Raw genomic sequence first — 24723 nt, forward strand, 5'->3', positions numbered from 1 at the left:
GGACATGAGTTTAAGCAAACTCTGGGAGATAGTGAAGGACAGGGAAGCGTGGTGTGCTGCAGTCCATGGGGTCACTAAGAGTCCGACATGACACAGCAAGTGAACAACAAATAAGAAATGATATAACAACTGCTGATATTTTGAAATGGGACTATTATTTGGTAGTAACCTGAAGTTGGAATTCTTGACTTAGGATCCATGAAATGATATGTAAAACTGTGTGTGTGAGTGTGTGTGTAGTTCTGTATTTTTCTATGGATGGAACCTGTAGCTTGTAACAAAATTTCTATGGGATTCATAAATTAAAATACTGAGAACCATTTCCTTGGAGTGATAAAAGTGGTTCAGTGCCACCTGTAGCCAATATGACATCTCTGTATCCTTCGAGCTCTTGCACATGCAGTTCCATCTGAATGGAACATTCATCCATACCTTCTCCCCATTTTCCCCTTGCCTAATTCATATTTAATATTCATGACTCTGCAAAGATTCTGTAAGCAGTCATTTGTAACTCTTTATTTTGGGTTAGGTACCTCTCCTCTTTGTTCTTACAGCACCCTATATGTTGTCTAAAAGCATTTATCACATTGTCTTATAATTGTCCTTGTGTTTTTGCTATAAGACAGTACCTTGATGATAGGGAACATGTCTTTTTCATCACTGTGTGCTTGGCACTTATCACAATGCCTTGATTCTGGTACACGCTCATTAAATGCTTGTTGAGTAAATCAATGAGCAGTGGTGAAGCTATCCTATTGGTGACTCCAACACAGGTCACATATCAGAAATGAGAATGATCCTCTCATCAAAACTATAGATGATTGTCTCCTTCCCTATTAGATATCTGGGTTAGAAGTTTCTGTTCTTGCCATTTTTGTGCTTGAAATTATAGTCTCCTGTAATTAAGTGACCATCTTTTCTTTCAAAATCTAGCTAAAAATTAAATTAATGCAAAGAAGCTTCCTTGACTCTTGACTAACTCTGCATTTTTCTTGAAATTAATTATTTGTTAAGTATCAATTTGCATATGGCATAAGTTATTTATGCTTGTTATATTTACTCATTTTATATTTAATGGATACTACATCTTGCATTAAGGTATGGACTACCATTTCTGGCTCTCTAGAAGTTCTCAGTTCTGTGTAAAGTTGGCACTGAGCAAATGTTTATTAATTAGGCCCAGCCAAAACGTCAATACAGAAGAGAAAATTTGGACCCATCTTAACTCATCTCTCTAGCAACCTACATTTAACCAATCATCAAAGTTTGTTGGCTCCGCATTCTAAATCACTCTGAAATCCATGTGACATCTCCATTTACACCCTTTTCTTCTGCCACATTCAGGCAATCACCATCTCTAACAGTGGGCCTCTATAAAGTGATTTTTAAAATCAGAGTAGTAAAATTAGATTGAACTTTGGAAAACCGGCTCTAGTTTCTGGATCATCGGGGGAACAAGACAAGGTTGTAGTAATCCTGCAGTTGACTCACTGTTGCATTGAAGCTTATGCATCTCCTGAGTCACTTTTTATTTTTAAATAAATGATGATCAGGTTACTGCTTTCCACTGTCACCCCCATCATTCCTTCCCTGTCATCATTCTTGGCAACTTCATCATTATTCATTGTAATATCTTCATAATTTTCATTTCAAACACCCAATATTCTACCTAGTGTTCCTTTTCCAGCTCAATTATTCAGGCACTGTTCACTCTAACAATGCTTCACCTCCACAAAGATCTCCGATCAATTGACAATAAGTTTCTTTTCGTTACCCATCATCTTGTCTCCTTTAATGTCTTTGCTTCCCTCCTTGCAGGGCGCAGCTTCCATGGACTGTCATTTTCATCAATTCCTTGCAAACACCCTTAACTCTCTTCCCCCCATCTCCCTCTACCATGCTTCCCTGACAAAACTCAGACCCTGATAAATTCAACACCTCCAGTATGCCTGCAGCCCACCAGCTAAACATTGTTAGAGAAAAAAAATTTAAACTGCGTTGGTTCCTTTTATTTCAAAATCACCAAAAATATCAAATGAGTACTCAACACTGCCAAACAGTCTTTGCATAACTTTTTAGTATAATCACTCACTCACTCTCTGAGAACACTTTTATACATTGTCTCTTCTCTCTTCAAACTGCCAATACCACCTCTCCCTTCCCACTTTCAACTGATGACCTTGCTTTTGAATAAGGAAGCAATTAGAAGACAATCTCCACAAACCCATGCTCCATATCCAGCCACTTACGTACATTTGTATACATATATTCTGCCTTCCTTCTTGTTAGTATGGTTAAAATATCTGGGCATTTAAGGCCAACACTTTCATTTATGAATGAAATTTTCCCCTCCTACTGGATCATTCTCATCAGTGACCATGTTGTAATATCTTCCATCTCAAAATAATATTCCCCTGGTTTCCAGGTTTCCACTACCTTCTCCAATTCCCTCTTTCTTAATAAGCTTGTTTTAAATTTTATAATGGTGTTAGGTTTATAGAAAAGGTGCAAGTACAAATAATTCACATATAACAGTTGCCCAGTTCCCCCTATTACTATTATCACACAATAGTATGATAAATTTTTGATGATGAATGAATATTGATATATTATTTATTAAATTCCCAAATTTATTTGAATCATTTGTTGTTGTTCAGTCACTCAATCAAGTCTGACCCTTTGCAACCACATGGACTGCAGCATGCCAGGCTTCCCTGTCCTTCACTGTCTCCTGGAGTTTACTCAATTTCATGTCCATTGAGTTGGTGATGCCATCTAGCCATCTCATCCTCTGTCATCCCCTTCTCCTCCTGTCCTCAATCTTTCCTGGCATCAGGGTCTTTTCCAATGAGTCTACTGTTTGCATCAGGTGACCAAAATAATGGAGCTTCAGGCTCAGCATCAGTCCTTCCAATGAATATTCAGGGTTGATTTCCAGGAGGCTTGACTGGTTTGATCTCCTTGCTGTCCAAGGGATTCTCAAGAGTCTTCTCTAGCAGCACAGTTTGACAGCATCAATTCTTCCATGCTCAGCTTTCTTTATGGTTCAACTCTCACATCCATACATGACTACTGGAAAAATCATAGCTTTGACTAGATGGACCTTTGCTGGTAAAGTGATGTCTCTGCTTTTTAATTTGCTGTGAAGGTTTGTCATAGCTTTTCTTCCAAAAGCAAGCATCTTTTAATTTCATGGATGCAGTCAATGTTCACAGTGATTTTGGAGCCTAAGAAAATACAGTCTGTCACTGTTTCCAATTTGTCCCCTTCTATTTGTCTTGAATGATGGGACTGGATGCCATGATCTTCATTTTTGAATGTTGAGTTTTAGGCCAGCTTTTTCACTCTTCTCTTTCACCAAGATGCTCTTTAGATCCTCTTCCCTTTCTACCACTAGAGTGTTATCATCTGCATACCTGAGGTTATTGATATTTCTCCCTGCAATCTTGATTCCAGCTTGTGCTTCATCCAGCCCAGCATTTCACATGATGTAATCTGCATGTAAGTTAAATAAGCAGGGTGACAATATACAGCCTTAATGTACTGCTTTCCTAATTTTTGAATCTCATTACTTTTCCCCTAATGTCATTTTTCTGTCACAGGATCCCATCCAGGGCCCAGGTTACATTTAGCCATGTCTCCTTAGGCTACTCTGGATTGTAATTTTCTTTGGTTGTGACGATCTTGAGAGTTTTGAGAGGTACTAGTCAGGCATTTTGTTAGAATGTCCCACAATTTGGGTTTATCTGATATTTTATTGTGTTTAAATTGGGGTTACACGTTTTTGGGGAGATAGCCACAGAAGTGAGGGGCCCTTCTCACCAAATCCTATCACTGCTATATGCTATCAAAGGTAGTGTTTACTAGGTTTCTCTTCTTAAGAGTTACTCTCCCCTGCTCCTTCTACACTCTATTCTTTGGCAGCAAATCACTAAGTACAGCCTGCCTTCCAGGACAGAAGAGTTAAGATCCACCTCCATTGTTGGGGGAGGAGGAATATCTATATACATTATTTGAAATTCTTTTGTATGGGAGATTTATATCTACTCTCCCCATTATTCAATCATTTATTTATATCAGCATGGATTCATGGACATTTATATTTTGTGTTATAATCCAATATTACATCATTTATTTTCTTGCTCAAGCTGTTCCAGGTTTGGCCATTAGAAGTTCTTTCAGTTAGCTCCTGTGTCCCCTGAACATTGCCTCATAATTTTTTTTTTGAGCACTTGCTTACTTTCTGAAACTACAAGATGCTCCAGGCTCATCTTGTATCTTCCCTGGCCCAGCCCTAGAATCATCCATTCTCCAAAAGGCTTTGGTTCCTTTCACTAGAGAATGATATTAGAAACCAAGTTCTGGGTGTGCTCATTGCTACTGGGGTGTCATTATTCCCAGGACCTCTTAGTGGATAGAGCTAGAAAATATACTAATCTATGTGTAAAAACATATCTATACAGTTGACCCTTTAACAACACAGCTTTGAACTGCACAGGTCAACTGATACACAGAATTTTTTTCTATAGTACATACTACTTATTATACAATCTGTGGTTGGTTCAATTTGAGAATGCAGAAATGTGGATAGAGGGGAACCACATATACAGAGGGCAATGTACAAGTTATATGCACATTTTTGACTGCACAGAGGATTGGCACACATAGCTCCTGCATTGTTCAAGGGTCAATTGGAATTATTTCTGTATCTTCACATCTCTCTATATGAGGCTAAACATGAGTTTATACTGATGTCTCCAACTATAATGCAATACCACATTGATTCATTCTAGCAATCCCTCTATACTTATCTGTAACTAATTTCTTTTCTGTCCTTATAGTTTTGCCTTTAATAGATTTTATGTCATTCCTTTTTATTACATTGCATGGATGTGCTATAGTTTACCACTTGAGCTGTAGAAGGGTATTTTGATAGCTTCCCGCTTTTGACAACTATGAATAAAGTGGTTATTCAAATGTGGGTTTTTGCTGTAGCCATAAGTTTACAAATCAGTTGGGTAAATACCTAGAAATGCAACTGTTGGCAAGTCCACGTTTATAAGAAACTATCAAATTTTATTCTAGAGTGGCTGTACCATTTTTGCATTATCACCAACAATAAACAAGGAGTTCTTATTGCTCTGCATTCTTGTCAGCATTTAGTATCACCAGTTTTCTTGGATTTTAGTAATTCTAATAGGTGTTTAGTGGCATCTCATTGTGGGTTTATTTTGCATTTACTAATTTGAAATGATGTCGAGCATGTTTCATATGCTTATTTGCCATATTTTTGTCTTGTGGTAAGATGTCTGTTCAGCTCTTTCTGCCCTTTTAAAAACTGGGTTGTTTTCTTATTTTTAACTTTTAAGAGGTCTTTTCAAAATTTTTTCTCAGGTATGTTGTTTGCAAATATTTTTTCCAAGTCTATGTGGCTTTTCTTTTCATTCTCTTATCAGTGTTTTTAATAGAGAATGTTTTGCATTTTGTGACTGCAGCCATGAAATTAAAAGATACTTACTCCTTGGAAGAAAACCTATGACAAACCTAGACAGCTTATTAAAAAGCAGAGACATTACTTTGCCAACAAAGGTCCATCTAGTCAAAACTATGGTTTTTCCAGTAGTCATGTACGGATGTGAGAGTTGGACCATAAAGAAAGCTGAGCACCACAATGAGGTACCATTACACGCCAGTCAGGATGGCTGCTATCCAAAAGTCTACAAGCAATAAATGCTGGAGAGGGTGTGGAGAAAAGGGAACCCTCTTACACTGTTGGTGGGAATGCAAACTAGTACAGCCGCTATGGAGAACAGTGTGGAGATTTCTTAAAAAACTGGAAATAGAACTGCCATATGACCCAGCAATCCCACTTCTGGGCATACACACCGAGGAAGCCAGATCTGAAAGAGACACGTGCACCCCAATGTTCATCGCAGCGCTGTTTATAATAGCCAGGACATGGAAGCAACCTAGATGCCCATCAGCAGACGAATGGATAAGGAAGCTGTGGTACATATACACCATGGAATATTACTCAGCCATTAAAAAGAATTCATTTGAATCAGTTCTAATGAGATGGATGAAACTGGAGCCCATTATACAGAGTGAAGTAAGCCAGAAAGATAAAGACCAATACAGTATACTAACGCATATATATGGAATTTAGAAAGATGGTAACGATAACCCTATATGCAAAACAGAAAAAGATACACATATGTACAGAACAGAATTTTGGACTCTGGGAGAAGGCGAGGGTGGGATGTTTCGAGAGAACAGCATCGAAACATGTATATTATCTAGGGTGAAACAGATAGCCAGCCCAGAGAAATCGGGTGGAGAGGGAGGTGGGAGGGGGGATTGGGATGGGGAATACTTGTAAATCCATAACTGATTCATGTCAATGTATGGCAAAAACCACTACAATATTGTAAAGTAATTAGCCTCCAACTAATAAAAATAAATGGGGAAAAAAAAAAAGGAAGCTGAGCACCAAAGAATTGCTGCTTTTGAACTGTGCTGCTAGAGAATACTCTTGAGAGTCCCTTGGACTGCAAGGAGATCCTTGAAAAACGTGGCTTTGAACAATTTGGGTTCACTTATATGCAAATTTTTTCAATAGTAAATACTACAGTACTACATGATTTGCATTTGGTTTGATCTGTGGATGTATAACCATGTATATGAATGAACTGAATATATAAAGAAGACCAACTATAAATTACAATCAGATTTCTGACTGCTCAAAACGTTGGTAACCCTAACCTCTGCATTGTTTAAGGGTCAACCATACTATGGTAATTTAAGCCTTTGACTTATTTTTTCCAGAAGTGCATTGGCTATTCTGATATCTTTGTCTTTCCACACACATTTTAGAATCAGTTTGTCAATATGTATAAAAAATGTCTGCTGGGATTTTGAATGGGATTGCACTGAACCTGTAGATCATATTGAGAATTCACATCTTAATAATATTGAGTCTTCTAATCTATGGTTATGGAATGTGTTTTCAGTTATTTATGTTCTTTCATTTTTTAATCAGTGTTTTGTAGCTTTTTTGCACAGATTCTGTGTGTGTATTTATTGCCATACATCTCCCTCCAACTACTGCTTTAGTAGCTTACCACAGATTTTGATAACTTGTATATTCATTTTCATTTAGACTGAGATATATTTAACTTTCCTTGAGACTTATACATTTAAAGGTAGTGTATAACTTAAGTTCCAAATATTTGTGACTTTTCTAACTTTCTGTTATTGATTTCTAGTTTTTTTCCTATCATGGTCTCTATATGTTTGTTAGAATCCTTTAAATTTTGAGCTTTGTTTTATGGCTCAAAATGTGGTCTACCTTTATGAATGCTTCATTTACACTTCAGAACAATGTGCACTTCACTGTTGTTGGATGGATTGTTATATAAATGCCAACTGGGTCAAGTTGGTTCATAGTACTTAGTTAATATATCGGTTACTGTGGGTGTGTATGTGTGTTAGTTGCTCAGTTGTGTCCAACTCTTTGTGACTCAAGGGACTGTAGCTCACTAGGCTCCTCTGTTCATGGAATTCTCTGGGCAAGAATACTGTGGTGGGCTGCCATTTCCTTCTCCAGAGGATCTTTCCAACCCAGGGATCAAAACACACTGTAGGCAGATTCTTTACTGTCTGAGCCACCTGGGAAGCCCATTAGTTACTGAGAGAGGTATTAAAACCTCCAAATGCAATTGTGAATTTATTTCTACTTTTATCTGTCTTTAAGAATTTTCCAGTTTGTTGTGATTCACACAAAGGCTTTGGTGTAGTCAATAAAACAGAAGTAGATGTTCTTCTGGAACTCTCTTGCTTTTTCTGTTATCCAATGTATGTTGGCAATTTGATCTGTGATTCCTCTGTCTTTTCTAAATCCAGCTTGAACATCTGAATGTTTTCGGTTCATGTACTGTTGAAGCCTAGCTTTGACAATTTTGAGCATTACTTTGCTAATGTGTGAGATGAGTGCAATTGTGAGGTAGTTTGAACATTCTTTGGCATTGCCCTTCTTTGGGATTGGAATGAAAACTGACCTTTTCCAATCCTGTGGCCACTGCTGAGTGTTCCAAATTCGCTGGCATACTGACTGCAGTACTTTGACAGCATTATCTTTAAGGTTCTGAAACAACTCAGCTGGAATTCCATTACCTCCACTAGCTTTGTTCATAGAGATGCTTCCTAAGGCCCACTTGATTTTGGACTCCAGGATGTCTGGTTCTAGTGTTTGATTGTGTGGAACAACAAACTGTGGAAAATTCTGAAAGAGATGGGAATACCAGGCCACCTTACCTGCCTCCTGTGAAATCTGTATGCAGGTCAAGAAGCAACAGTTAGAACAGGCATGGAACAACGGACTGGTTCCAAATTGGGAAAGGAGTACATCAAGGCTATATATTGTCACCGTGCTTATTTAACTTATACGCAGATTACATCATGCAAAAGGCCAGGGTGGATGAAGCACAAGCTGGAATCAAGATTTCAGGGGAAAATATCAATAATCTCAGATATGCAGATGACACCACCCTTGTGGCAGAAAGCAAAGAAGAACTAAAGAGCCTCTTGCTGAAAGTAAAAGAGGAGTGAAAAAGCTGGCTTAAAACTCAACAGTCAAAAAACAAAGATCATGTCATCTGGTCCCATCACTTCAAGGCAAATAGATGGGGAAACAATGGAAACAGTGAAAGACTTTCTTTTCTTGGGCTCCAAAATCACTGTGGATGATCACTGCAGCCACGAAATTAAAAGACACTTGCTCCTTGGAAGAAATGCTATGACCAACCTAGACAGCATATTAAAGAGCAGAGACATTACTTTGGCTACAAAGGTTTGCCTAGTCAAAGCTATGGTTTTTCCAGTAGTCATGTATGGATGTGAGAGTTGGACTCTAAAGAAAGCTGAGCACCAAAGAATTGATGCTTTTGAACTGTGGTGTTGGAGAAGAATCTTGAGCATCCTTTGGACTGCAAGGAGATCAAACCAGTCAATCCTAAAGGAAATCAACCCTGAATATTCATTGGATGGACTGATACTGAAGCTGAAGCTCCAGTACTTTGGCCACCTGATGGGAAGAGCTGACTCACTGGATAAGACCCTGATGCTGGGAAAGACTGAAGGTGGGGGGAGAAGACAATGACAGAGGACAAGATGGTTGGATGGCATCATCGACTCAATGGATGAGAGTTGGAGCAAGCTCCAGGAGATGGTGATGGTGAAGGACCAGGAAACCTGGTGTGCTGTAGTTCATGGGGTTGCAAAGGGTCAGACACGATTGAGCAACTGAACAGCAACAACAACTTAAGTTAAAGAAAAACATTTAAGTAGACTATATTTTTTAGAGTAGTTTTAAGTTCACAGCAAAACTGAGACAAAGTTTCAGAGAGATCCATATATCCTCTGTCCCCACCTCATCCCTTAACTTTTATCCTGCGTCTTTACATTTAAAACATGTTTCTTGTAGACAACATATAGGTGAATATTTTTTTATTCATTTTGACAATTTTTGTATTTTGACTGGTGTGATCAATTTATATTTGAAGAGATTACCAGTGTAGTTGACTTTAAATCTGCCTTCTTGTTGTTTTCTATCGTCATATTTATTCCTTACTTCCTTTCCTTTTTCTTCTTTCTCTGCCTTTCTGATTTTCATTGGATATTTTTTATGATTCCATTTTATCTCATTTCTTGACTTATTATTCACACTATTTTAAAAAAACATTTTAAAATTATTTTTCCAAATGTTTACAGTGTACATTTTAAATAATCTAAGCCCACCTTTAGATAAATCTAGTGTCACTCAGAGTTCTATAGTATTTTCCATACCACTAGCTACGAAAAAGAGTTCTGATTCCTCCTCATCCAATCAGAACTTGGTATTATAAATAGAATATTCCTAATTTCTCCCTCCTATCCTGTCATATTATTGTCACTTATTTCACTTTTATATGTGCTATGAACACCAAACACATTACTATTACTATTTAAATAGTTAAATTTTCACATAACTCAGAAGGAGAAAAGTTTGTTTTTTATATTCATTCCTTTCTAACACTTTATTTTTATGTAGATTCACATTTGTTACCTATATCATTTTTCTTCTGCCAGAATAAATTTTTTTATAATATTTTGAGAAGTTAGATGAGAAAGTCTATTTCTCTATCACTTTTGAAGGATTGCTGGATATAGAATCATAGGTGGCAGTTTTTTCCCCTTTAATGTATTAAAATTGTCATTCCGTTGTGTTCCTGCTTGTATAGTTTCTCATGAGAACTTTACTGTAAGTCTTATCTGTCTTCCTCTGTAGGTAAAGTGTTTTTCTCCCCTCTGACTGCCTTCAAGATTTGCTCTTTGTTTTTGCTCTTTTGCCTAAGTGTGGGGTTGTGTTTGTGTGTGCATGGTTTTTTAAAATGTATCCTAAGCTTCTCTAAGCTGCTTGATATGTGGTTTGATGTTTGTCATGCAGTTTGGAAAGCTTTCAGAAATTATTTCCTAAAATATTTCTTTTGCTTAGTTCTTTCTTTCTTCTCCTTTTAGTATTCCATTCATATATATTATATAACTTTTGATATCATTTCACATTTCCTGAATACTCTGTTATGTTTTTTTGTTTGTTTGTTTCCACTCTCATTTTCTCTGTGCATTTCAGTGTAGGTAATTTCCATTGACCTATTTTTATATTCACTGATCTATTCTTGGGTGTGTCTAATAAGCCCCACAAAGTCATTCTTCATTCCTGTTACTATGCTTTTGATTTCTTTTTGATTCTTTCTTGTATTTTTCTATCACTTGCTGACACTATCCATCTGGTCTTCCATTTTGTCTACCTCTTCCATTTAGAATCCTTAAAATATTAACCACAGTTATTTTAAATTTCCTGACTGAAAATTTCAATACATATGTCACATGTGAGCCTAGTTCTGATGGTGCTTTTTCTCTTCAACTTGTGTTATTTCTTGCCTTTTAGCATGTATGTTTTGTAATTTTGTGCTTGTTGCTGACAGCCAGACATATTGCATAGAGCAGAAGATACTGAAGTAAATAGGACTTTATGGTGACTATATCAATCTGGCCAAGAGTTGCGCTGTGTCTGATGCTTGCTCTGCCTATGGGTACTAAAGGCTTTAAATCCCTTTAATGATCTTGTTTTTACCTCTCCTCTTGGCCTTGCCCCTTTTCTTGGTGCTTCACCTCCGAGACAGTCTTTGTAGCTGTCATCCACTGCTATTTTAACGAAGACTTATTAGCTTGCTGGAGTCAGGGGAGGAAAGGGAATTCTCTGATCTTGGGATTAAGTCTAAGTCTTTAGAGTGCATCATGAGCCTGTGTCTTGGGAGTATGGTCCTCACAGTGTTTTTGGCCCTTTCCAGGGTATTGTGAGTTGAACTGTATTCCCCCAAAAGATATGTTGAAGTTCTCACCTCTAATACCTGTGAATGAGACCTCATTTGGAAATAGCATCTTTGAAGATAATCAAGACAGGATGAGGTCATACTGGATTGGGGTGGGCCTTCAATCCACCGAAGATGCCCTTATAAGGAGAGAGAAATTGGAACACACAGAAGAGACCCAGTAACGAAGGCTATGTAATGATGGAGGCAAAGAGTGGAGTGATGTTGCTACAAGCCAAAGAACACCAAGGAGAGGGAAAGAAAAATTTCTCCTAGAGCCTTCAGAGAGGACATGGCCCTGCCAACAACTTCATTTCAGATTTTTTACTGCTAGAATTGTGAAAGAATAAATTTCTGCTATTCTCTGCTGACTAGTTTATGGTAAATTTATCACAGCAGTGCTAGGAAACTAAAACACAGGAGTAAAGCTTTTGACCCCTCTGCCACCTAATACCTTCCCTGACTATAGAATTTCCAGTCTATATCTTTGAATTTCTCTCCCCTGTATAGTAGGCTCAAGCTCAGTTGCTCAAATGTGTACACCTCTCTGAGACACCTGCCAGGCTCTGTCCATGGGATTTCCAAGGCAAGAATCCTGGAGTGAGTTGTCATTTCCTCCTTCAAAGCATCTTCTCAACCCAGGGATCGAACCCAGGTCTCCTGCATTGTCAGGCAGATTCTTTACCACTGAGCCACCAGGGAAGCTCCCTCCCCTGTATACTGAGGGCTTGATTTTTTCTTTCCTTTTTCCTTAGATGACCTGGGGAGACAAAATGCGGTGGACCATGGCAGACCTCCCTTCCCCTAGCTGGGATGAGATCTTACTATGACCCCATATTATTTCTGTCTTTCTCACAACCTGTAAAACAATCCTGGAAATACATGGGTAGAAGTTGTCACAACTCCACAGAAAGTATTTTCAGTCCACATGAAAAGCATGCGTCATTGCACAACAATGTAAATATACTTTACACTTACTGAAGTTTACACTTAAAATGGTTAAGATGATACATTTTATGTTACTTTTTCATCACAATTAAAAATAAAGTATCTGTCTCTACAAGTCTTACCAAAGTGATCTTCATGTTGCTGCCAAACACAATTCAGAGACTTGGAGGCTGTATGGTGCCAATAGATGGCTAGTGGAAATAAGCTTTTGAAGTTGGACTGTTGAAGGGCCCAATGTGTGACCTGCCCCCTCAGCAGGTCCTGGAGCCTGCTTTGTAGGTGGGACAACCTGTGACACCACATCCTAGAAAATTCAACAATGAGAGTGTTAGTAACAATATAAAACAATGTTTATAAAGCTATAGAAATAACACTACATATGTATCTATGTAAAATAATTGATCTTATCTCAACCACAGAGCATTAAAGGAGAAATTCTGAAAAGCTAACCATAAGTGGTCAATAACTATTACTTCTATTTTCTTACCAGCCACTTGTATTATGTACTGTAATCTTGCTTCCATCCCACTATCTAACTGAAGTGGTTCTTTAGAAGATCACTAATTTTAACCTTACAACCACATATAAAGGTTGCCTTTTAGATCTTGTCCTTCTGGGACTCATCACTGTGACACTATTGATCATCCTCATCTTGAAGCCTTGAAACTTTCTTTTCCACTGATTATGTGTAATTGTGGGAGTTTCTTAAACTCTCAGTTACTCTGTTTCCTGTTCGGTAAAATGAGTATAATAATAATACTTATCTCATGGGTTTAGTGTACTCAGAACTGTGTTGTCACATAGTAAGACATATATATGTCAGCTACTGTCATTCTAATCATCCTCATCACTATTGTTATTAGGGATAAACTATATCTATTGGCAAAAGTACCTTTCTCGGAGTTGCTGACACCTTGAGTGTGATGCTTTCATAAATATTAATAAAATGACACCATTTGCATATGATCTTAAAAGGAATTCATTCAGTGGGAAAAAAAGGAGGTCATGCCACTGCAGAGAAGCTATATGGAGCTTGATGTGAACCTTCTCAATAACTCCTTGCAAAAATGCTTGCTTTGAGTGGATGTGTACATGTTATTATGTGGTGTAAGTTGATAAAGGAACTGAATTTCAGGCTGATGGGGGATGAAACCAATCACATATACCAAGTCCATAGCTAGAGACATAAGATAATTTGCTGATGACTGAGGGAGGTTTCTGAAATAGGTCTTCACCCCTGGAGGAGGGCATGCCAACCCACACCAGTATTCCTGCCTGGAAAATCCCATGGACAGAGGAGCCTGGCAGGCTGCAGTCCATGGGGGTCACAAAGAGTCAGACATGACTGAGCGATTAAGCACAGGGTCTTCAGGGAAAAATCCAATTTAATTATCATATTAGGTAATGCCTCCAATTACCTGATCCTAAGCTGCCTCTCAGCCTGACTTCCTATTATTTACTTCCTTGTACTTCTTTGTTCATAATTTCCCAGACTCACTATACTTTCTAAATTTTGAGAAACTCTTGTTCATGCTATTTGTTCCTCTAAAGTGGAAGCCCTTCCTACTCTCTTCTATTCATCTTTCAAGAATCAGTGGAGATATCATCTCATCTAAGTGTTCTTCCCTAAATTCTCAGAATGAACTAGCAGCTTTCTTTAGTTCTCTCATAACAGCCTGTTTACCCCTCTGTCTTCCTTCTCAATACATTTTGTTGAAATTGTATGCCTTTCTATTATGACATTGTTAATTGGCTATACTCTGATATAAACAAAAAGAAGTCAGACACAAAAGGCCATATGCTATATGATCCCATTTATATGAAATGTCCAGAAAAGGCAAATCCAAAGAGATAAAAGGTAGATTAGTGCTTGTCTCCAGCAGGAGCAGTGGGGAGGGAGGAATTGGGGAATGACAACTAATATGTGTGCAGTTTCTTTTTGTAGGGATGTAAATGCTCTAAAATTAAATTCTGATGATTGCAAAAATTAAAAAAAGAAATTTTATGTTTTTATGCTTTCCTATCAGTAAGACCTGGATACATCTCAACAGGAGGCCTATGGGTCATTCATGTTTGTACCCTAACATCTAGCATGGTTCCTAGTACTTAGGAGAATTTCATAAACATTTGTGGACATTGGATTGAATTAATTTTCTTCGAGGTTCACAGCATCTTTAAATCTGGTTAGGTGTCTGCTCTAAATCTTCACTTAAGTAATGAAAGTGTTGATGAGATCAAACCAAAGGTAAGGTTTGCAATAGGCCATCTTAAACTCTTCCATTGCTTATGGTCTGGGATCAGCACTCTTTGAGTATGGTTATTAATATATAATTTTATTAATTATATAACCCACCAATATGGATTGATAATTCTTGTTCCCAAGGGTATCATAAAAGACTTGTTAAAATCTTGCTGAAATTGCATTCATTCAATGTACATGTTATAGCTGTCATATTTCCATAAACACCTCTAATAAAATTAGATCTGTGTGGAATGTCTTTGTTGATAACTTTGCAATTTTCTCGGTATTCATTTACTTGAAAATCTGTTCTAGAAGCTAACGAAGGACATATTTAGCTCATTGATTAGTAGATTGAAACTTCCTCCTTCTTTGTTAGAAGTGGTAATATACTTAAAAAAAGTTAAGTGTTAAAGCGCCTTTCCTTATTCGTATTAATTCTTTTGATCATTGGGAATTGTTAAACAATATCAAGTTGTAACTTATCCATCCCAGTACACATGTACTTTTTCCTTCTGAGAACGTAGTTAACATTGTTCTGTCTCTGCAAATACGTGTTTATACAAGCCCAAGGTAATTTTGTGCCTTAATCCTTCAAAATACTAATCCTTTAGGCACATGCCATCTGCTATATTCATCCTTCTTTTTGATGTTTTTATACATTATTCTTTTAAAAAAAAAAAGCACCTATGAGGTCATTGAAAAACTTCCCCTGCAACCCGTGGCTTCCCTCATTTCTCCTTTAATAGGATAATCTGCTGTTTCATGGTCAAAATTATGTTTTTGAGAGCTTCCCAATCTTTAGAGTCTAACGCCATCTTAATGTAAATTAAGATCCAACAAGTATCAATCATCCTAAGAGAAACTTTTGGAGAACAGCAATCGCTAGAAATTCTAGTCAAGAGTAAGCAATTACATAATAGGTCAATCTGAACCTTTGCACAGTTATTGCTAAGGAAGACACATTCCCTCCTAAAAGGCTTAAAGCCAAGAGTCCATTTAGCCCCTGTCAATTTTTCCTTTCAAATGTCTCTCAGATTTGTTCTTCTCTTTCCATTCCTATAGATGCCTTCATCAGTTCATATCTGGACTACTGCCATAGACTAGATGGTTTCCTTGCCTCCATTCTATCCATATTCCAATCCACCTTTCATACTAGTGCCAGATTAATTTTCTTAAAACACTTTGAGCATATCACTCTCCTGCCTGAGACCTAGCTCAAATGTCACCTTTGTAAAATCTTCCTAACCCCCCCTAGGAAGAGTTAGGAGCTGCCTACTCAGTGTTCTCACAGCGCTTTGTGCATACCCTTATGAGCTTACAACACATCCAATAATTACCTGCTAAATTACTTTTCTCTTCCATTCGCTGAGAGCTCCTGGAGGGCAGACCAAACTACTGATGTGTCTCCTGGGCCCATCTATCTTGCCCCGTGCCTCACTGCCTTCACATATGTGGTTTCCTCTGCCTGCTGCATTTCTCCCTCTCACTATTCCTGCTCAGTTCATTGAACCCATATTTATTGGGGGTCAACTTTGTGCCAGAAACCATTTTAGGCACTTGGGATTTATCAGGGAACAAAACTGACAAAAATGCCTGCTTTCATAGAGTTTATCTTCTAGTGGAAGGACAAAGATAAACAAAATCAATAAATATTAGAAGGCAGTCAGAGCTATGCAGCAGGATAAAGGGGTACGCTGAAGGAAGTAGGACTTTTAAACATGGTGATCAGGGTAGACTTTATTGAGAAAAATGACATTTGAACAAAAAGGAATAGTTCATGACGATATAGTTCTGGCGTAAAGGAGGCCAAAGCAAAAGCTCTAAGCTGAAATTGTATCTGTCATACGTATCTGTGTCTGGGTTTAACTAGTGCAAGAATATATTGGACTGCATGAGTTAAGAGGATGCTCCTTTATATCAGGGTCTCAAAATTATATGCCCACAAGGGCTAGGCAAGAAACATAAATAGCAAAAGAGACAACAGGGAACTGTGGTGAGAGGAGTGAATCAAAGAATGCTTGATCTGTCCAAAAATCCTAGCCACTATTCAGCTCTAGCTAATTATTGCCAGAGACTCTTAATGTTGCCATATTTGAGAGGAGCCAGAAATGTATATTCTATGAGAAATATCCCAATCTGTAACGTTGACAACTGCATTAGTCCAGGTCCTCTGAAAAGGAGGTGCCATGACAGGCACAGATTGTGCAAGTGGTTTATCTGGGGAAACATGTGAGAGAAAATGCAGACAGAGTCTGAGAAGTCCAGGAGAGCTGTTGCATTATGACGTAGGTCTAATCTCTGTGGAAGAGGGTAAATGCAAATCAAAACCACAATGAGATACCACCGCGTATCTGTCATAATGGCTATTATCAAAAACCCAACAAATAACAAGTATTGGCAAGGATGTAGAGAAAAGGGAACCCTCCGACACTGTTGGTGGGAATGTAAATTAGTACAGTCACTATGGAAAACAGTATGGGGATTTCTTTAAAAAGTAAAACCAGAGATACCATATAATCCAGCAATCACACTCCTGGGCATGTACCTTCAAAACCAAAAACACTAACTTGAAAACATATATGCACCTGTGTGTTTCAAGGCAGCATTATTTATTTATTTATTTTTTTATGATTCTAATCGTTAGTTGTGACCCTCAAAAAACATTTCCATGTGAATCTAATTCATAAGCTAGAGCTATGCTTCCTAAAATCCTCCCTTCCATCTTCTCTGGTTCTCACACATCCTGCCACTGCTGTAGGGATGCTCACACTCCATGCTAAGTCGCTTCAGTCCTGTCTGATTCTGTGCAACCCTATGGACTGTAGCCCACCAGGCTCCTCTGTCCATGGGATTCTCCAGGCAAGAATACTGGAGCGGTTTTCCATGCCCTCCTCCAGGGGGATCTTCATGGCTGAGAGATAGAACCCACGTCTCACATCACCTACACTGGAAGCAGATTCTTTACCGCTAGCACCACCTGTGCTGACCGTGGGGATGAGCCAATACATCCATGATTCTTGGGGCTGTCTGGCAGCTGGGGACCACCAGCAGCCCACCAGGGAGGCCTGGCATGGGATATAGTAACACCTTAAACCTGTAGGGACTAGACGATGCGCTGGCCGAGCCCAAAGTTCTCCAGGGAGCAGCCTTGGGAGACTCTGAACACCAACAACCCGATGCAGGCATCTGCCCCAGGGCCAGGCAGGCTCGGTGACAAAGGGAGCGGTTCTGAGCCACTTGTATTAAACCAACAGGTGGCACAGCTAAGTGCAAAACTTCACATTCCAAACTGCGGGGGACAGGAAGGGGAGTTGCTGGGTCCTTCCCCGCCGCCCCCCACTCTCAAGCACGTTACAACACAGCTCTAAAGCATGGCGGGCCGACCTGCTGGGTGACAGCTTTGCAGTCTGGTTGGGGAGGACCCCGGCACCCTCTCATTAGCACTCTGTGTCTGCAAAACGTCTGGGGAAGGAGTGAAAGCTCCCCAAGCATGCCCCCAGCCTCGACTACTCCTCTGTAACAATGGGCCCTTCTCCACCAGAAGAAACACACGTCCCTTCCCGAGCAGCAGAGTATGATCACAGCCAGTTGTTCCCGAGTCCAGGCTCGGGAGAGGAAGCCTCAGCCAGTGTCAGTTCAACCATGCGGCTCAACAGGTTGGCCGCCCACCTTGGCAGTCGGGCCCCACGCTTCTGCAAAGGGAGGACCCCTGGGCCTTGGGGGAACAGGACCCCCAGACACTGATGCTGCTTATAGCTCCCTGGGTAGCCCTGGGCCCGCCCCCCCAGCCTTCCCTTCCCACCTGTTCAGCATCTGCTGAGTCTGTAACCAAGCCCATTCCTTCCCCACCCTCCTTGAGGATCACACGCCTGCCAGCCACGACCCCTAAGTGGGCAAAGACCTGCCCCCTAAAATATATCACCACATCCCCTCTAGAAAACACAAATCCTGAGATCTCACCTGGTGGTCAGTGCTTAAGTCTCTGCACTCTCACTACAGGAGGCACAGGTCTGATCCGTGGTCAGGGAGAACTAAGGCAGATTTCCCAGGTGGTGAGGTAGTAAAGAATCCAAATGCCAATGCAGGAGATGCAAGATAGGGATCGATCCCTGGCTGCGGAAGATCCCCTGGAGAAGGAAATGGCCACCCATTCCAGGATTCTTGCCTGGACAATACCATGGACAGAGGAGCTTGGTGGACTACAGTCCATGGGGTCACAAAGAGATGGACACAACTTACCAATTGAGCACACAGGCACCGGCAACAGATCCCACCAGCTGCACAGTCCAAAAAGAAACCCCATCAAACCCCAAAGACAATAGACCTGTGACTACAGGTTGGAGGGATCAGATGGATGGGTGTGTGGTCAGGGCAAAGGGAACTGGAATGACTTTTCCCTAGGAGCCCAGGGCCAAATGCAGAACCCCCTGTTTGCTCAGCTGGGCCAGAAAGTTCTAGAGAATGCAAGAGGAAGGTCAAGAGAACCAAAGCAAGCAGGCCTCGGGGGAAAGCTCCATGGTTTCCTGGCACACTGAGGCCTTCTCAGGTGTTGGGCATCCAGTGGGGGGGTCAGAGATGGTCACTCTACTGGATTCATAGGGTTCCCCACTCCAACCCTGCTGCCAGCACCCACACCAGAAGTCCTCCTGGATTGCTCACAGCCAGCTCACCCACTCAGATGGGTAAGGGGCACCATTCTCTCCTGCCTGCCCTGGGGCTGCAAGGAGATGACAGGGCTCAGAGCTCAGGCCTCTGGCATATTTGGATGAGAACACAGACTGGACTGGAGAACTGGACTGGGGTGGCACAGGCTTTCCTCTGGGGCTGGTTGTGCTTGCACATGTGTATGCAAGGATCTGGAGCAGCACTGTCTCGTGGAACCTCCTGCCCTGGAGGCAAGGTGGCCTCTCCGAGCTGCCCAGTGAGGTAGCTGGCATCTCCACAGTGGTGGTTCCTAAGACCTGGCTGGTGCGATGGGGGAACCGACTGTCTCCCTCGGGTTCAAGTCTGAATCACAATTGCCAGTGGCTGCCACAGCAGATGGCATGGGATGGCGCTCTTCGGTCCAGGGGACTCACCATGCCCCCCTGAGCAGGACAGATGTCTTCATCCATCACCAGCTCAGAACGCTACCCTGTCCACTCACAGAGATGACCACCGCCCGCCATGGCCCCCACATCACAAGGTGAATGGGTACCCAAGGGCCTGGCACATCTCCCCAGGGCCCCAGTGGGGTAAGGAATGGGAGTCCTGCTCTGCACCTGCACGGTGTCCAGCAAGACTTTCCCAGGGGCCATTTGCCTGAAAAGTGGACACTGAAGGTCCTCTCTCCAAATGCCCCCAAGTTCAGCATTACATACAATATCCAAAAGATGGAAACAACCTAAGTGTTCACTGATGGAGGAATGGACAAAGAAGATGTGATATGTATATACAATGGCATATTACTCAGCCATAAAGAAGGATGAAATCTTACCCTCTTCAATAACACTGATGGGCCAAGAGAGTAGTGTGCTGAATGAGATAAGTCAAAGAGAGAAAGAGAAATACCATATGATTTCAGGTATGTGTCAGATCTAAAAGGCAAAACAAATGAATAAATAAAACAGAAACAGGCTCACAGATATAAAGAACAAACTGGCCATTCCCGGAGAAGAGGGAAGTAATGGGGAATGAGAGAAACAGATAAGGGATCTTAAGAGGTACAAACTTCTGGATACAAAATAAATTAGCTGTGTGGGCATAATGTATACATAGGGAATATAGCCAATAACTTTAAAGCATCTTTGTATGGTGATAGGTGGTAACTAGAGTTATCATGGTGATAATTTCATAATGTATAGAAATATCAAATCACTATATTGCACACCTGGAAGTAATATGGTGTTGTAGGTCATACTTCACGTTAAAAATAGATGGCTTTAGACTGCCTACTTCACATCACACACACAAAGTAAGTCAAAATGGATTAGAAATAAATGTAAGATTAAACTATAAAACTTTCAGAAGAACATATAGGAGAAAATCTTCATGACCTTGGATTAAGCAAAGAGTTCTTAGATACAACACAAAAAAGCACAATTTGCAAAAGAAAAATGATAACTTGAGCTTAACCAGAACTCAAAACCTTTGCTTTTCAAAAGGTATCATTAAAAAATGAAAAACTAAAAATATTTAAACAATGAAAAGACAAGAAACAGATTGGAAAAAAAATATTTTCAAATGATATACCCGATAAAGTACTTGTATCCTAAATATATTTTTTAAAAAATCTTAAATCTCAATAATAGGAAGGGAAATAACCTAATTGAAAAAATGGGCAAAATATTAAATAGACATTTCTTCAAAGAACATTTACAAATGGACAAGACAGATGAAAGGATGTTCAATATCTTTACATTCGGGAAATGCACATTAAAGCTAAAATATTACTTTACATCCACAAGGGCAGTTATACATTTTGTAAGAGGAAAAATGACAAAATATTGGTGAGGATGTAGAGAAATTAGAACTTTTATATGGTGCTGGTGGTACATGTGAATGTAAACAATGTAAAATTATGTGGGTTAGTGGTTGTTAAGGGGGTTGGGATGGTAATGGGGACTAAGTGCACATGGGCAAGAGAGAGATGCTATTGAGGTGATAGAAATAGCTAATGTTGGATGCAGTGATGGTTGCACCACTCAATAAATTTACTAAAAATCCTTGAAGGTACACGTAAAAGGAGTCAAATTTATGATGTGTAAATTATATCTCAATACAAAATTGTAAAAACACTTTGGGAAAGAGAGAAAAACAGAAAGTTCGTGTGTCTGATTATTCATTAGGGGTCACACATGCCTCATTGAGCTGCTGTATTGTTGTTGATGTTCCTGCTGTTGCTGTGGTTATGGTAGGAGTGGAGATTTTCCCATGAGGACTGAGGGTCAAGCAAGGATTTGGGTCCTTTAATAAAGTTTTGTTATTAACAGAAAAAGAAAGGGTGTCACTGGGTTGAAATTCTGATTAACAGGGGAGGAAAGAGAAGTGAGTGGGTTTACAAAAAAATATTCAGGATGCAGAAGTGGCAAGAATTTGCACTGATCAGATACTAGGACGAGGAAGACTGAGGATGCCTCAGACTTAGTATGCTTCAAGTTGAATTCCTGTCGTCCTCTCAAACTTACTGTCCTCCTGTGCTGCTCATCTCAGAGCAGATCAGCATCTTGGCACAGAAGTAGTCATTGATTGTCTTCAGAGTGACAGTGTGAATGAACAGAGTAAAAATATGGCCAAAGCCTCCACGGGGTCCTGCCAAACAGCCAGTCACCCACTGCCAAACAGCTCACCCACGAGGTTGGCTCAGCAGATGTCTAGCAGAAGTTCCCTCTCACCCTACTGATCACTTGGGAGGTCATCAGGTCCCCCATCCTAAAGGACACTCGCATTTATACTGGCAGTCACTCCTTGTTTAAACCCTGCAGGTGTGGCAGCGACCAGATTTTGCCCAAAGCCTGTAAGTTGTCCTGCAAATTCTTTACATGTGGGCAATGACAGGTGCATGTACAGCCCATATGACCATGGGGAACATGTGGTGTTGTAGAGAGAGGGTCACAATGGTGCCCAACTGGTGGATCGGTGTTCACTTTGGCTCTAAGCAGAAAGAGACTCTTCCCATCAGAAGGGGTGTATTCACCCAAGGCCTGCGTCTGCCCCACCCCACCTCATCCTGGCAGGCAGAAAACACAGCTGCCAGAAACACTGCAGAGAGTGAGTGATCAGTTTGGATATTTTACTGCTGCTTCCAGAGTTGACAAGCAGAGATACAGAGCTGCTTGTGGTTCCTCATACAGATACTAAAAGCAGGAAGTGATCCCTCCCAGTCCACCATTCTTCTCAGAAACAGGGGGACATGCAAAAGACGCCCACAGACTCAACCCACCCTTTGAACATTCCCTTCATCATACTGGTTATGAGATAAAGTATAATATCTTTAAGTATCATGACAGATAAACACATTTACCTCTTGTGGTTGTGAAGATTACAGTGTTTTGCATAATATAGGGTTGCCATTATCATTGTCACCAGTTCCTTAATGAGAAGGAATTAGAGAGATAGCATCATGTCCCTCCATAGTGTTTCTAATTCTTTGCTCTTATAGTTAATGCAAAATCAAGTGTAATTTTTAATACAGTGTTTCCTGAAAATACCAAGCTAAGAGGCAACCCTAAAAGACAATTCTATGGGAATTGCATATGAAAGCATTCCTGCATATGAGAGCTCAGGTCTGTCTTGCAGAGTTTGAGTACACAGTTAAGTCACCCAAATCTTTCCGGTTAGACTTTTTGCCAGATAGTGTACAATGCTCATTCAACCCATAAGGTTTTGGACAATGATTTATCATCTGGTTAAACTCTTTAATGGTAAAGCATTCAGAAGGGCATTCTTTAGAGTTAACATTCAACCAAGGCATTGAATTAATGTTGTTTCCAGTTTTCCCGGCAAGCGGTAAAGTAAGTAAGACTCCTTGGCCTTTGCAGAATTGTTTTCATAACAGAGAAAGATCTCTTGGCCTAACTTCCCCAATGCCCTGCCCTGCTTCTTGCTAGGTTTCCTGCTCCGGAGGGGCCGAGAAAGTGTACCATCTGGACAGAAAACCTTAGCAAGAAAGAGTCGGTGCTGCAAGGTCCTGCAGACAACCGAATTGCAGCTTCCACTGCACTGCCCAGCCAGCCGAAGCATGGAGATGGGAGGGACTCGCTGAAAGCTGGCCCCAGTCAAGGACAGACCCAGGGCGGGGAAGTCTGCTCGAGTTTGAGACTATGTCCTCTGGGCAGCAGTCCCAAAGCGAGGCTGCTGCAGCTCTGCAAGCTGTTAACAAGCACTGGGCCCAGCAAACCACGCGCTGATCTCCGGGCTCCGGGTCGCGCAACGGAAGCCCTGTGGCAAGGCACAAGTGGCCTTCTCCTGTGCCAGGGTGAAGGTAAGTACCACCGCCCCGGGGCCTAAGCAGCCAGGGTGGGGGCGGCCACTCTCACTTCCCCAAGCCTGCAAGCCAGCGCCTCGGCCACGCCACTCATCGAACCCACCCAGAACACCCCTTCCCCGCTCCATGGGGCGGGACCCACCTGTGCCAGAGGTCGCGACTCCCGATTCAGCCAAGTGGACGAATCGCAAACGAGGAGAGCCTCGGAAGACAGCCCTGCGCCCGCCCTTTTGCTTTTGATCGCGAAACCGCCAGCCCCTCGCTCCCCCCTCCCCTGGCGCGAGGCCCCATCCCCCGCCCGGAGGCCCCGCCCCGCTCCTTCCGGCCGGGGGGCGGGGCCTCGCACCGTGCACGCCACGGGTGCCCGCGCGCGCTGGATTCTTGGAATCATCAGGATGGAGACGGGTCGCTGAGGTCGATTCCTAGCACGTTGGGAACCATCAGTCTCAGACAGCAAAATAGATGGACCCATAAAACGATGCGTGTAAGACCCAGGTCGCCTTGCTTGCCTTTTTAGGACTCCGCCTCGGATGCCTCTATTTCCGGTAGTTTTATTGAAGTTCACTGAATTTACCTTCTTTCAATAGACTCCGCCGCTCTCTTGAGCTTACGTAAACACAGCACTCACTGCTGGCCTCCCACCAACTCACTGTGGTTGTTCAGGCGCTCGGTCGTGTCCGATCCTTTGCGACCCCGTGGACTGTGGCACGCCAGGCTTCCCCCCAGTTTAGTTGAGCACTTTGAATCCAAGGTCCAGGTACAGTGTTAAGTACAGTTAGCGCTAGAATGGAATGAATCATTAGGAACGCACATCTTAGGCACGCAAACAAGGAAGAACAGTATACATATGACAAAGAAGGACAAATTAAGCTCACTGAAATACTATGTGTGATGAAAATTCAGGGCAAAGGGAAAAACTGAGAGCAACAAATAACAAATCTCATGTATAGACATTGAAAATGGGAGACTGAGCAGTCTCGTAGTTATTGGACATGCAAATTGTTACTCAAAATGGTAATAAAAAAGGAAAAGGTTTATAGAAGTCAGGACCAACAAAGGAAAAAAAAAAAACCCTTCGTACTTTTACCCTGAAATTCTTTCTGGGAAATGCTTTATCCCTAATTGTCTATTATGAAAATTGCTACTCATGATTTTTGGCT

General features: G+C 41.0%; 1 protein-coding gene across 2 annotated transcripts in view; it reads right to left on the reverse strand.

Moving 5' to 3' along the window:
* The window catches only part of TMLHE (trimethyllysine hydroxylase, epsilon), a 59506-nt gene extending 35664 nt beyond the window's left edge, over positions 1-23842 (reverse strand). For both annotated transcript variants that reach the window (XM_065915622.1, XM_065915621.1), the window contains exons 1-2: positions 23706-23842; positions 12479-12660 (exon numbers count right to left, since the gene is read on the reverse strand). In XM_065915622.1, coding sequence (XP_065771694.1) covers positions 12479-12659 — 181 coding nt within the window. In that variant the 5' untranslated portion in view covers position 12660; positions 23706-23842. The remainder of the gene's footprint in view (positions 1-12478; positions 12661-23705) is intronic.
* Positions 23843-24723: the final 881 nt, after the last annotated feature.

This window comes from Muntiacus reevesi, chromosome X (assembly GCF_963930625.1).
Source record: "Muntiacus reevesi chromosome X, mMunRee1.1, whole genome shotgun sequence".
Taxonomy (NCBI): domain Eukaryota; kingdom Metazoa; phylum Chordata; class Mammalia; order Artiodactyla; family Cervidae; genus Muntiacus; species Muntiacus reevesi.